The 13,649-nt window shown below is 62.8% G+C and overlaps 2 protein-coding genes across 2 annotated transcripts; both read left to right on the top strand.

Annotated features, from left to right (window-relative positions):
* Positions 1–5,587: 5,587 nt before the first annotated feature.
* Positions 5,588–6,760, top strand: MRPL55 (mitochondrial ribosomal protein L55). The gene is made up of 3 exons (XM_075706583.1): positions 5,588–5,613; positions 6,354–6,540; positions 6,617–6,760. The coding sequence occupies exons 1-3, from the start codon at positions 5,588–5,590 to the stop codon at positions 6,758–6,760; spliced, it is 357 nt and encodes a 118-aa protein (XP_075562698.1).
* A 1,342-nt stretch (positions 6,761–8,102) lies between these two features.
* C2H1orf35 (chromosome 2 C1orf35 homolog) lies at positions 8,103–10,489 on the top strand. The gene is made up of 8 exons (XM_075705961.1): positions 8,103–8,196; positions 8,330–8,483; positions 8,566–8,611; positions 8,734–8,816; positions 8,970–9,042; positions 9,419–9,498; positions 9,803–9,943; positions 10,214–10,489. The coding sequence occupies exons 1-8, from the start codon at positions 8,103–8,105 to the stop codon at positions 10,473–10,475; spliced, it is 933 nt and encodes a 310-aa protein (XP_075562076.1). The 3' UTR covers positions 10,476–10,489.
* Positions 10,490–13,649: the final 3,160 nt, after the last annotated feature.

The following is a 13,649-nucleotide window of genomic DNA, read 5'->3' as shown; positions in this document are numbered from 1 at the left end:
CTCCGCTGCCCTTCTCTGGACACGCTCCAGCACCCCAATGTCCTCCTTGTGCTGAGGGGCCCAAAACTGGACACAGCATTGGATGTGTGGCCTCACCAGTGCCGAGCACAGGGGGACGATCCCTGCCCTGCTCCTGCTGGCCACACTATCCCTGACACAAGCCAGGATGCTGTTGGCTACCTTGGCCACATGGGCACACTGCTGGCTCATGTTCAGCTGCTGTCGACCAACACCCCCAGATCCTTTTCGGCCAGGCAGCTTTCCAGCCACTCTTCCCCAAGCCTGTAGCGTTGCATGGGGTTGTTGTGCCTGAAGTGCAGGACCCGGCACTTGGCCTTGTTGAACCTCATAAAAAAAGTGAAAAATCACTCAGCCTTGCTTTTAGCCGGGATTTCACCTTCCGCAGACAACGCTCCTCTTCTTTTGGACCAAAGTCTGCACGGCTGTTGCCTCCAGCCCCTGCTTCGCCTCAGGTCAAGGACTAGGCTACTCATCCACCACGAAGGCGACAGGGAAACTCCTCTCGCCCACGCAGATCCGAACCCGCACCTCCAAACAGCACGTCCCAGCACCTCCGTGGTGGGACCCTGCAGGGGCTGAGCCATCCCAGTGCTGGTGGTGCTTTCCCGCCTGAAAGAGCATCGGTGGAGTGTCAGGGGAAGATAGAGACGCTCGCCTCTACCTTATTGCCTTCTTTTCCCCCCCTCAAAACACTCAGAGCTGAAGCGAGAAAAGACACATGGGTTGCGATCACAGGTCTTGCTTCTTTGGGAAATGGGCTAAAAATAAACCAAGAGACTTGCAGGTGCTTCCTCTTGCCTGCCTCCAAATGTATCCCTTATCTTTGGCTGGAGATCTGCAGAGGAAAACAAGACGTAATTTAGATGGGGGGTGGGGGGGAAAAAAAAGAAAAAGCCATTTCCACTGCCAGATGAAAAGGCCGGGCCCTCGTGGGCGGCAGACAGCAAACACCCGGCTGGTAAACTGGGAATCTGTGCCAGCCTGGAGCAAAAACAGCTCCCATGGAGCATCTTCGGAAGGCGCCCACCAGCCGGCACAGTGCGGGATTTTGGGGCAGCCGCTCGGGGATAGCGAGGAGAAGGATGAGGACATCCCGGGAGGGTGAACAGAAGAGACGATCCCTGCCTCGAGAGGCGCAGACGCGGGTGCCCTCTCCTTCAGCCTCAGATTTGGTTAAACACGCGCCCTGACCCCGAGAAGCTGCTCGTAACGACGAGCCGGCCCGCACACCAGCCCTCACCAGGCTTCTCTGCTTCCCCGGCCCCGTCAAACAACAGCTTCTCGCCCTCTGGCAGCCTGAAGCCCTCAAAAACCACAAGTAAAGTGCCAAAAAAGCCTGGGAAACCAGATCTGGTGGATACGGGGCTTTTTAAATCTGTTGGGTTCCCAGCCCAGGAAGGTATCTGCGCAGCACATTTGCAAGCTGTTCGCAGCAGCAACATGACAGGCAAGTATTTTCTTTTTAGCAGAAGCTCAATTTTTTTCCCCCTTTGCTCAAATTTGGGCATTTTCAGAGCAGCCGATCTGCAAATATCTAGCAGAAAGGGTCTCTCACGTCCACTGGCTTATTCATAAATGGTTTTGGATCCAGCCTGACCACCACATATCACTAACACCACAGCGGGCTGGAGCCGATCAGCAAGAGAGCAGCACGGCTATTGAATAAAGATCCTCATATTTGGGGAGGGGGCACCTGGGACTGAGGAGAAACGGCCACGTAGACCCCGGCTGGGCTGCAAAAAGCCGAGGTGGTCACCGAAGGAGGACGCAGGAGGTTGTCACTAGGCCGAGGAACATTTCTCGGCCCGCTCCTGCCTGCTAAACCTCACCCTGGGTTTTCAGCGACAACGCAACCAGTAAAGCAAAGGACAGACATCACAAGAGTTAAACAAAATTAATGCTGATTAGCAGAGAGACTTTAAAGAGAAGGTAAAGCCCCCTTACGAAGTAGAAAAGAGGATTAAAGGACAGTTTCCCTGGAGCCCCAGGAAAGGTCTCCTGGATTAGGATTATAATCCAATTCCCTATTTTTAGCAGGTTCGTTCTAAAGCTGTAACTCCCACCTTTCTGAGTTTGGGGATGCTTGCTGAAAACCCGGCCCAGCTACAGCAATACAACAAAGTTTAATGTTATCCGAGAGCAGGCAAACGCTCAGCATCTCACGAGGAGCCCCAAGGGCAGGGCGTCCCCTCGGCCCGTCCCAGAGCCACGCTCGTTCCGTCGGGGAACGGGTGGGCGAAAGCTCTGGGGCTTCATTTCCCGTTTCCCAGCACACAGAGACCGTGCGGGACAAGCGGTGCGGGTGCCTGAAACAAAGGGAATTATTTGCAGCGCTCAAACAGGAGCAGAGCATCCCCACCACAGCACCCGGAGCCGGTGGGACCGCTCAGCCACCTTTCTCCTGGAAACAATCACCCGCAAAGCGCGAATTCGTCCCTCCGCTGGCTGCACCCACGCGCGTTCGCCGGCTTCGCAGGGAGCAAGGATGCAGCAGGAGGAACAAGAACCTCGAGGTCGCTGCAGAAATCAGCTTGGTCCGGGCCACAGAGTCACTCCAAGACCTTGTTCTACCCCAAAACCAGACCCATTTGATGAACCAACTGGTTTGAGCCACTTCACCCAGCTGGGTGCACGTCTACAGAGGTGAAGATCAGGCAGGTGCGGTTTTGCCACCTGTTTCCCCTCACACAGAATCATAGAAACATTTAGGTTGGAAAAGACCTTTAAGATCATCCAGTCCAACCATTCACCTAACACTGCCAAGGCCACACTAAACCAATTAAGGGGAGACTCATAATTCCATGTTTCCTGGCTTGGAGGCTGGATTATTTTTAATGAAAATAAACCTAGGAATCACTAAGGTTGGAAAGGATCTCTAAGATCATCAGCCCAACCATCAACCCAACACCCCCGTGCCCACTAAACCATGGCCCAAAGTGCCACCTCTGCCCGTTTTTTGAACCCCTCCAGGGATGGGGACTCCCCCACCTCTCTGGGCAGCCTGGTCCAATGCTTGACCACTCTTTCCGTGAAAAAATCTCTCCCAATATCCAACCTAAACCTCCCCTGGTGCAGTTTGAGCCCATTTCCTCTCATCCTATCGCTGGTTCCTTGGGAGAAGAGACCAACACCCCCCTCCCTGCCCCCTCCTGCCAGGAGCTGCAGAGCGATCAGGTCTCCCCTCAGCCTCCTCTTCTCCAGGCTGAACACCCCCAGCTCCCTCAGCCGCTCCCCACCAGCCCTGTGCTCCAGACCCTGCCCCAGCTCCGCTGCCCTTCTCTGGACACGCTCCAGCACCCCAATGTCCTCCTTGTGCTGAGGGGCCCAAAACTGGACACAGCATTCCAGGTGCGGCCTCACCAGCGCTGAGTACAGGGGGACGATCCCTGCCCTGCTCCTGCTGGCCACACTATCCCTGACACAAGCCAGGATGCTGTTGGCTACCTGGGCACAGGGCTGGCTCACGTTCAAGGCTGCTGGCCAACACCCCAGGGCCTTCTCCCCCAGGCACCTTTCCAGCCGCTCTTCCCCCGGGCTGTACTTTTGGACACCGGGAGGGTGCTGACCCCCAACCCCCTGCCTTGCCGAATGGCGGGGCACCCGCAAACCCCAACCCACTCAGAGGGGCAATCCCCGCCGGGCCCAGCTGAGGGGGGCGCACCCCGAAATCCCTGCCGGGCCCAGCTCAGGGGGGCGCACCCCGAAACCCCCGCCGGGCCCAGCTCAGGGGGGCGCACCCCGGAGCCCCCCGCCGGGCCCAGCTCAGGGGGGCGCACCCCGGAGCCCCCCACCGGGCCCAGCTCAGGGGGGCGCACCCCAAAAGCCCTGCCGGGCCCAGCTCAGGGGGGCGCACCCCAAAAGCCCCGCCGGGCCCAGCTCAGGGGGGCGCACCCCGGAGCCCCCCGCCCCAAGCGCCGCAGCCACGGGGCCCGGCGGGCCGAGGCCCACCCCACGGCCCGCACCCACGGCCGAGCTGGGCGGGCAGAGCCGGGCGCGGAGGGGCGGGGGGGGGGCAGCATCCCGGGCCCTGAGCCCGCAGCCCCGCGGCGGGGCCGGCAGCCGGCGGGGCCCCCCCAGAGCCGTGCGAGGGGCTCAGCGCCCACGGGCGCCATCGCCATGGGCCGGGCCCCCGCCGCCCCCCGCCGCGCTCACCCGCCGCCGCCCGGGCGATGACGCCGTGCAGCCGCCGCCAGCTCATGGGTGACGCGGGGATGGGAGGGGGGGGTCCCGGCAGGCTCCGCGCCCCCGCCCTGACGTCACCGGCGCTGCCGTCACGCAGCGGCGGGCGGGAAGAGCAGCGGCGCGGAGGGCGGCGTCACGTGAGCGGCGGGGCAGACCACCGGGGCGGGCCGGACGGGGGGAGCCGGCACCGAGCGGTACCGGGGGGCGCCTGGGGCTGAACCATGGTGGCGGCTGGGGGGGGGGGGGCAGCACCGGGCCGGGCCGTGATGGGGGGCGGGGGGGGCACCGGGGTTCACCCTGGGATGAACCATTGTGGGGCGGCGGGGGGGGGGGGGGGGGCTGTCGGGCCGAGCCGCATTGGGGGCGGGGGGGCATGGTGGGGCTGAACCATGGTGGGGCAGGGGGGCATGGTGGGGCTGAACCACATTTGGGGCGGGAGGGGCTCATGGGGTGAACCATGGTGGGGCAGGGGGGTTCATGGGGCTGAACCATGGCAGGGGCGGGGGGGGGCATTGTAGGGCTGAACTATGGTGGGGTGGGGGGGGCTCATGGGGCTGAACCACATTTGGGGCAGGGGGGGGCATCGTGGGGCTGAACCATGGCGGGGCGGGGGGGCATGGTGGGGCTGAACCACATTTGGGGCGGGAGGGGCTCATGGGGTGAACCATGGTGGGGCAGGGGGGCTCATGGGGCTGAACCATGGCAGGGGCGGGGGGGGCTCATGGGGCTGAACCATGGCGGAGGCGGGGGGGCACCATGGGGCTGAACCACATTTGCGACGGGGGGGGGCACCATGGGGCTGAACCACATTTGGGACGGGGGGGGGGGCATCGTGGGGCTGAACCATGGCAGGGGTAGGGGGGTGCTTATGGGGCTGAACCATGGCAGGGGCAGGGGGGGCCTCATGGGGCTGAACCATGGCAGGGGCGGGGGGGGCTCATGGGGCTGAACCATGGCAGGGGCGGGGGGGCTCATGGGGCTGAACCACATTTGGGGCGGGGGGGGCTCATGGGGCTGAACCATGGCAGGGGTGGGGGGGAACCATGGGGCTGAACCACATTTGGGACGGGACGGGGGGCACCATGGGGCTGAACCACATTTGGGACGGGGGGGGGGCACCATGGGGCTGAACCATGGCGGGGGCGGGGGGGAGCCACGGTGGGGCTGAACCATGGCGGAGGTGGGGGGGGCCGCCATGGCGCTCACGCAAGATGGGGAGCGGACCTGGGGGCCACCCTGTGCTGGGGACATGGGGCTGCCACCCCCACCCCATCCGTCCCAGGAGAGCCCTTGTCCCCCAGGGCGTCCCCAGGAGGCTGCCCCAGCTCCCGCTCCGTCGGCCGCGGGGCTGCCTGAGGGATCCGGCCTCGCTCGCGGGACCGGGATGGCGGCCGCCAGCCGGGCTCTGAGGTGAGCGTGGAGGCGGTTTGGGGAGGCGGCGGCGGGTCGCCTCCTCCGTCCTTTCCGCCTGCCACCGTGACTGACCACGCTCCCCCCACCTTCGTGCAATCACAGAACCGTTCAGGTTGGAAAAGCTCTTTAAGGCCATCCAGTCCAACCATTACCCTACACTGCCACGTCCGCCATAACCTAACACTGCCAAGTCCACACTAAACCAGTTCAGGGGGGAGCAGCAATTTCGTGTTTCACAGAATGCTTTGGGTGGGCAGGGCCCTTCAGAGCCCACCCAGCCCAGCCCCTGCAGTGCCAGGGACAGCTTTAACCAGCCCAGGGTGCTCACAGCCCCGTCCAGCCTGGCCTGGGATGGTGCCAGGGATGGGGCCTCCACCGCCTCTCTGGGCAACCTGGGCCAGCGCCTCACCACCCTCAGCGTAAAACATTTCTTCCTTATGTCCAGTCTAAATCTATTCTTCTTTAGTTTAAATCTGTCGCTAAGGTTGGAAAGGACCTCTAAGATCATCAGCCCAACCATCACCCCAACACCCCCATGCCCACCAAACCATGGCCCCAAGTGCCACCTCTGCCTGTTTTTTGAGCCCCTCCAGGGATGGGGCCTCCCCCACCTCTCTGGGCAGCCTGTTCCAATGCTTCACCACCCTGACTGTAAAGAATTTTTCCCTCGTATCCACTCTAAATCTATTCTTCTGTCGTTTGAATCCATTACTCCTCGTCCTGTCGCTTCCCGCCAGCGCCCTGCGCCTCGCCGCCGCCCCCGGGCCGCCGCCGCTCGTCGCCTGCAGCCGCAGCAACTCCAACCGCGCCGCCATCTCCCACCTCCACAGGCAGCTCTACGGCCGGCTCTACCCCGTCCTCCTGGTCAAGACCGACGGCTCCACCGTCCGCCTACGCTACAGGGAGCCCAAGAGGATCCTCATGGTGAGGTGGGGGCGGGCGGGCGGGGAGGGCGAGGCGAGGCGCCGGGGGCTTCACGCCGTGTCCCCCGCGTCCCCAGGTGCCGCTGGACAGCAGCACGCTGCCCGAGGCGCAGCGCAAGGCCCGGCTGCGCCGGCAGTTCCCCAGCAAGCCGAAGGCCGGCGTGGAGGAGAGCTTCGAGGGCATCGACCTGGATACCTACAGGCGCTTCTGGAAGAAGTGAAGCGCTGAAAGAAAATTTAAAAAAAAAAAAAAAAAAAAGAATAATAAAAATAAAATCGGGAGAGGAGTGGTCGCGGTGCGGTTCTGTACGGGGGGTTGGGGGGGGGGGGGTCTGTGGTGGTGGTGGCAGCGCCAGGAGCACAGCGGCTTCCCCTCCCCCCCCCCCCCGACAGCGGCGCGGTGGTATCGCCCGCTCCGCGCTCGCACCGCTCCCCCCCCCCCCCCCCCCCGCCGTTGAGCGCGGTGGTAGCGGCCGGGGCGGGGCGGCGCGCGGGCCGGAGCGGCGCGCGAGGTGGGCGCTCGGGTGGGGGGGGGAGGGGGGGGTGCGTGTATGGATCCGTGGGTGGCAGCCGCCATCTGCACCCCCCCCCCGCCCCCCGCCCCGGGGTGCCGGGTGTGCACACCCCCGGCCCTGCACCCCCCCAGCCCTGCACCCCCCGGCCCTGCACCCCCCCCGGCCCTGCACCCCCCCGCACCCCCCCGGCCCTGCACCCCCGGGCCCTGCACCCCCCCGGCCCTGCACCCCCCCGGCCCTGCACCCCCGGGCCCTGCACCCCCCGGCCCTGCACCCCCCCCGGCCCTGCACCCCCCCGCACCCCCGGGCCCTGCACCCCTGGGCCCTGCACCCCCCCGGCCCTGCACCCCCGGGCCCTGCACCCCCCCGGCCCTGCCCCCCCCGGGCCCTGCACCCCCCCGGCCCTGCACCCCCGGGCCCTGCACCCCCCCGGCCCTGCACCCCTGGGCCCTGCACCCCCCCCCCCGGGGCCCTGCACCCCCCCGGCCCTGCACCCCCCCCCCGGGGCCCTGCACCCCCGGGCCCTGCACCCCCTGCACCCCCTGGGCCCTGCACCCCCTGCACCCCCCGGGCCCTGCACCCCCCGGGCCCTGCACCCCCCCCCGGACCCTGCACCCCCCCGGGGCCCTGCACCCCCTGGGCTCTGCACCCCCCCGGGGCCCTGCACCCCCCCGGCCCTGCACCCCCCCCCCCGGGGCCCTGCACCCCCCCGGGCCCTGCACCCCCCGGGGGCCCTGCACCCCCCGGCCTTGCACCCCCCCAGCCCAGCACCCCCAGGACCCTGCACCCCCCGGGCCCTGCACCCTCCTGGGGGCCCTGCACCCCCCAGCCCTGCACCCCCCGGCTCCGGTCACCCCGCCAGCCCCGGCGGGGGGGCGGCATTTGCCCCCTCCCTAACTTCTAGGACCCCCCCGGGTTGCCCGGAGGAGCCTGGGGGGGTTAAGCCCGGGCCTTCGGGGGGGTTAAACCCGGGCCCGATCCCTTTGCAGGTGAGCAGACCCCCAGCCCTGCCCCGGCGGCGCCGCGGGGGCCCGCGGGGTGCGGCGCCATGTTCGGGTCGTCCCGAGGGGGGGTGCGGGGCGGCCAGGACCAGTTCAGCTGGGAGGACGTCAAGACGGACAAACAGCGTGAAAACTACCTGGGTAAGGGCTGAGCCTGGCCGAACCCCATCTCCCCCCTCTGCTTGCCCGCCCCAAACACGGCTTTGGGGTGCAGATGGAGGTTTTGGGGTGTATTTTGGGGGGTTTGTGGGGGGGCTGTTCTTGCTCCCCACAGGGAACTCCCTGATGGCGCCGGTGGGCCGGTGGCAGAAGGGCAAGGACCTGACCTGGTACGCCAAGGGCAAGAAGGAGGCGGCCCCGACGCTGTCCCGCGAGGAGGAGCTGGCCGCCGTCCGCCTGGCCGAGCAGGAGGCCATGATGGCAGCCCTGTGAGCCTACACCCCCCAAAAAAAGAAAAAAAGGGGGTGCAAGGCACCCCCCCCAGCATCACCCGCTTTTTTTTTTCCCTAGGGGCTACAAGAACGTGAAGAGGCAGCCCACCGCCCTCAGCAAGGAGGTAATTTGGGGCACCGCGCGTCCCCCCGTGCAGAGGTGTTGTCGTACCCCCCCTCCCCGCCTCTATTTTTTGGGGGGGCACACACAGAGGGAGGAATCCGGGTCCCCCTTTCTCCGCCGCAGGACCTGGCCGAGGTGTGCAAGCGGGACGGCGCCGAGCGGGACGAGAAGGACGTGGACCGGGTGGTGGGCTTGGGCAGCTCCAGGTACAGGGTGGAAGGGATTCCGTGCCAAAACGCCCCGTTTCAGGGCAATTCAGAATTTTTATTTTACCATTTTTATGCTTTTTTGGCTGGGTTTTTTTTTTTTTTTTGGTGTTTATTTATTTCATAACTCCCTGTGGCGACGCCTCTCCCCAGCGGCAGCGCCGGCCGGGTGATGCTCTCCAAGGAGGACAAGGAAGCGGCCAAAATGGGGCTCTCCGTCTTCACGGTACGGCGTCGGCACGGGTCACGTCTTCCTCGTGAGGTTTAAAAAAAAACAAAAAAAAAAAAAAGATGGAAAAAGGCAAAAAGCCCTGCCCCACGCTCGGGATGTTTTCTTTAAAAGCAAAGCTGGTGGTTGTAGCGCGGAGGCCTGCAAGAGCTCCCCGTGTCCTGTTTGCACGGCATTAATTTGTGGGTTTTTAATTTGGAAGCGGCTCTTGCGGATATTTTTTTTTCCCCCCCCCAAATTTAATGGAATATTTGAATGTTTTTTTCCAAATGGACTTGAATTTTTAAGGGGAGATGGTCCCTTTTTCTTGTAATTCGAAGCTACGAGCTCACATTCTCGCTCCGTATTTTTTCCCCCTTTCTCCAAACCCTAGCACCAGAAAGTCTCCAGCAGCCCTGAGACGTCTGGCTCCAAGAAGAAGCAGGAAAAGGAGGAGAAGGTGGAGGAGAAACGGTGAGGATGGGGACCACCGCTTTGGTGGGAAACCACCAGAAATGGTCTTTTTGGGCGACGAAAACTTTGCAGAACGCTTCTCTGGCTGCGTTTGGCTTGTTCTGTGTCTGCCTGAATCATCACCAAAACCTCTGCTTTGCCCCCAACATTTTTTTTTTTTTTTTTTCTGGTGGTTTCTCCTTGGCCAAGGAGGGATGTGGCGGGATCCATGTGGAAGGAGGGATGGGGATGAGCTGTCTGAGGAGGAGGAGGCAGAGGGATGCGTGGGGTAGGGATCCTCACCGCTTGATCTCTTCCCCCGCAGACCGGAGGGCGGTAAGAAATCCAAAAAGGAGAAAAAGAAAAAAAAAAAGAGGAAACACAAGAAGGAAAAGAAAAAGGACAAACATCACAGGAAGGATGCTGCTCCGTCGTCCTCTGATTCTTCTCCAGATCGGGATGAGAGGTAGCTGGGTTGGGATGAAGGCTGAGCCCTGGTTTTGGGGAGGGGGACCGGGGGGAACCCCCGGTCCCGGTCCCCCTTCCCAAAACCGGGGCTCGCAGGGCATCATCACTGGAAAACGGGAGGAAGGATTTAGGAGAGCCACAAGGTTGTAGCTGGCATCAGGATGCCCCATCATCATCTCCTCGCCTTTCCCAAATCCCTTTTTTCCACCCCCAAAACTCCTCGCTTGCTGTCCCCAATCTCACTTTTTCCCCTCCTCCATCCCTGCAGGCACCACCGAAGGAAAACCCAGCAGCGCTCCGAGACGTCGCGGCACGGCGGCCAGCGGCGTCACGACACCGATTCCTCTGCCAGCAGTCGGGATTTGGGCGGCAGCCCCTCGCGCCATCCCGCCCGTCGACGACGGAGCCGCAGCAGGGACGGCCGCGGTCGGCACCCGTCCCCGCGGCGCAAGGGGAGGAAGAGGAGCAGGAGCAGGTCTCCCTCATCCCGTGGGGTCAGGCAACGCCACGACACCGATTCGGATGACTGAAAGGGATCCCTGGGGTTTTTCCAGGGAGATCTCACATAGGCTCTATATTTTTTAAGGTTATTAAATTAAAAACAAAAAAAAGCCATAGCTCTGCCGTCGCCCGGGGCCTGAGTTTGGCAAAGGGCGTTATTTTTCGTGACGCCGGCTGCCCCTTCCCTGCCTGCAGCTCCTGCCTTCGACCTGCGGCAGCACCGGCAGCGCTCCCCGCTGTCGCCCCCGGCCGCGATTTGGCACCGAGGACGCTGCGGGGTGGGTGCCGGCGCTGGGACGGTGCCGGCTGCGACGCTGGGAACACTGCGGACGTCTGCTGTTTATGTAAAGACACTTTGGATGCAGTTGTTATTATATTTTTTAATCTCTTTTTTTCAGCGCCCTCGAATAACTGCCGGTGAAGCAGCTGGAGGAGAGTTTCTTCCCTTAAACCCTCCCTTAAGTTCATCAGCTGCAAAATTAAACCCGGGGTTTTGCATCTTGGACCCCCATGGCTTTGTGATAGCCGGGCTGTGGGGCTCCCACAGGGCCACCTCTGCTCCCCGTGGGGCAGTGGGTGCTCCCCATGGGGCAGTGGGAGCTCCCTGTGGGGCAGTGGGTGCTCCCCGTGGGGTGGTGGGTGCTCCCCACAGGGACGTCCACCCCATGTCCCCTGCGTGGGGATGGAGCAGCCTGTCCCCCAAGGACGAGTGCTTTCCAGGTCCAAGTTTTTGAGAAACAACATTTTTGGATTAAAAAAAAAAAAAAAGGAAACTGCCCCAATTAAGGGCTGCAAGGAGAACCTCTGCAGTAATTCCTCAGCTGATGGGGAGCAGATGGATGGAGCTGGGGCGTCTTGTCCTGGTCATGTCCATCCCGCAGCGGGGCAGAGCTCCGTTCCCATCCAGGATTTTAAGCCTCAAAACATAGTGTTTATGTGCTTGGCACGCCAAGAAAAGGGAAATTTTTACATCAATAAATAGAAATATTGATCCAAATGGAAAGGGTTGTCCCGAGCAGCTCCAGGACCGCTGCTGGAGTGGCCGCACCAAGCACAAGGGCCTCGTTTGTGTCATTAATGATGCAATTTCTCCTGCTTAAGACAGGGCGGTTTTGTGCGTCTTGGCAGACAAAAGCTCCAGGCTGGCGACCGGCCTGGCTTGGCACTTTGGCAGCATCGGGGGGGGTTTTCTGTCACCCGTGGCCCTGCCACACGTGGGCGCGGAGCTGGCGCGGGGTGGGACAGGCGTGCCCGGTGTCGGACAAGGGCAGCATTCACTCATCGGGGCGGGGGGACGCAGCGGGGTCGGGGCGACGGGCTGACAAAAAGCCCCTCTGTCCCCCTCCCCTCCCCGCGAGCACGCGCTTAACCGCACGCTTAACGCGTTGCAAATTAAGCGGTTGCAAATTTTGGTGATCCCCAACCCCAAGATGCGTGTTTTTTTGGCCAGTGTGAGGGTGACAACCTCTTGGCAGGCTCACGGGGGGCTGTTCCTCTTGGGTGCCAGGGGCCGCAGCCCCGGATCCAGCGCAGGGACCCACAGGTGCCGACGCGGCACGAGTGGGGTGGCCCCAGCCAGAGGCTCCGAACCTGCCAAGCTCGGGGTCACCCTCCTGGGGATTTTTTTTTTTTTTGGGGGGGGTTCAGGCTGCGACTGGTCCCAGTGCAGGGCAGGGGTGGGGAGAGGGTGTGCATAACGGGAACTCCAGGCTGAAAAGGGAACTACAGGAGAGCTGAAACACTGCGATGAGTGGAGAAAAAAAAACCCAGAGCCCACGCAAATCCCAGCGTCCTGCCCGGATCACGCTCCCTCCACAGGCTCCCCAGCTTGTGGATGGGGCAGGGGGAGCACAGGGAGGGGCAGAGAAAAGCCCCCACGGTGGCCCGCAGCGCCCAGAGCTGCGTCCCCTCCTGCAGTCCCCGCATTTGAGCCCGCAGGGAGGAACAGGGCAGCAGCTCTTCCCCCTTGCACCATCTAAAGGAGGCAGCCGCGCCTATTTTGCACTCCAAAGTGAGATCCAGGCAAAATAGTTTTAAGGCATTGAGACAAGATAGAAAAAAAAAAAAAAAAAAAGAGGGTGAGTGGGGGTGAAGGAGCCCATCCCCAGCTATCGCACCAGTCCCCAGGCGGGCTGGGGAGGACCCACGCCAGCCGCGGTCCATGCGCGTTCCGTGCTCGCCCTTTTCCCTGGGCGTGAGCTGCCTCCCGCCGGCCTGGCCAGCCAAAATCCCCTGGGGTTGGGCCCGGCCGAGGCCAGAACAGAGCGAAGCCTGTGCTGCCCTCAGCAGACTCCCACAGCTCGCTGATCCCAGATAACATCAGCACATTCTCCGGTCTCTTCCTCCTTCCAGCCCTGGCCTGCAGAAAATTCTGCCGTGGAGAGGAGCGGGATCTGCAGCGCGGCCAGGGCAGCCGGGACGCCGCACGGCCGGCACGCCTCGGGTGAAAACCAGCGCTTCCGAGGAGCCTCTCCCGCTGCCGACAGGGTCAGGGTGCTGCATTGCAGCGGGTCATCCACCTTTTTAGGGATGGGGGACGAGAGAGGAGCGGGGGGGGCTCTGCCGATTTCAGCGGCGCAAAGCGAGGCCAGCAGAAGAGCTGGCCCTTCAAGTCCGATTCCCTCCCAGGACAGGAATAAATAGTCGTCCTGCCCTATTAGGTGTGCAAGGATCCTGATTCAGAGCTTGAAATTCAAGGCGAGATGAACAGCTTCAAAAGAATAACCTGACTTACAGGAGTTTTGTAATCCCCCGTCATCGTTTGCCTAATACTATTTACCCTTTGCTACCCAGACGAGTGCGAGGAAGAGACATGGGGCTCGGCCAGCCCTTGCTGGGAAACCCGAATAAACCTGACCTCCCACCTGCAGCTCCCCGCACCCAGGACAGGGCAGAGAAGACGCCCATTTCGCTCAAGGAGCCTCTGCACGAGCAAGGAGTCCCGGAATAAACCTGTGCTCAGGACGAGGGCTGGCCTGTGCGCACACATTTAAGCAGCTGCCGTGCTGCTTGAAGGATTCGGAGAGGAAACAAAACCTGAGGAGCAAGGGGAAGCGTTGTGTGTTGAAGGGAGATCATCCAAAAAAAGGCCAGCGCTTGCTTGACTGAGCGAGCAGATGCCAGGTCTCCAGCCTACAGCGAGAGCAGCGCTCCCGTCCCCCGGCACGGCTGCGGTCCCCTCCGACACCCAGCCAAAGTCCCAG

The sequence above is a fragment of the Pelecanus crispus genome, chromosome 2 (genome assembly GCF_030463565.1).
Source record: "Pelecanus crispus isolate bPelCri1 chromosome 2, bPelCri1.pri, whole genome shotgun sequence".
NCBI lineage: Eukaryota > Metazoa > Chordata > Aves > Pelecaniformes > Pelecanidae > Pelecanus > Pelecanus crispus.
This window is presented reverse-complemented; position numbering and strand designations above follow the sequence as displayed.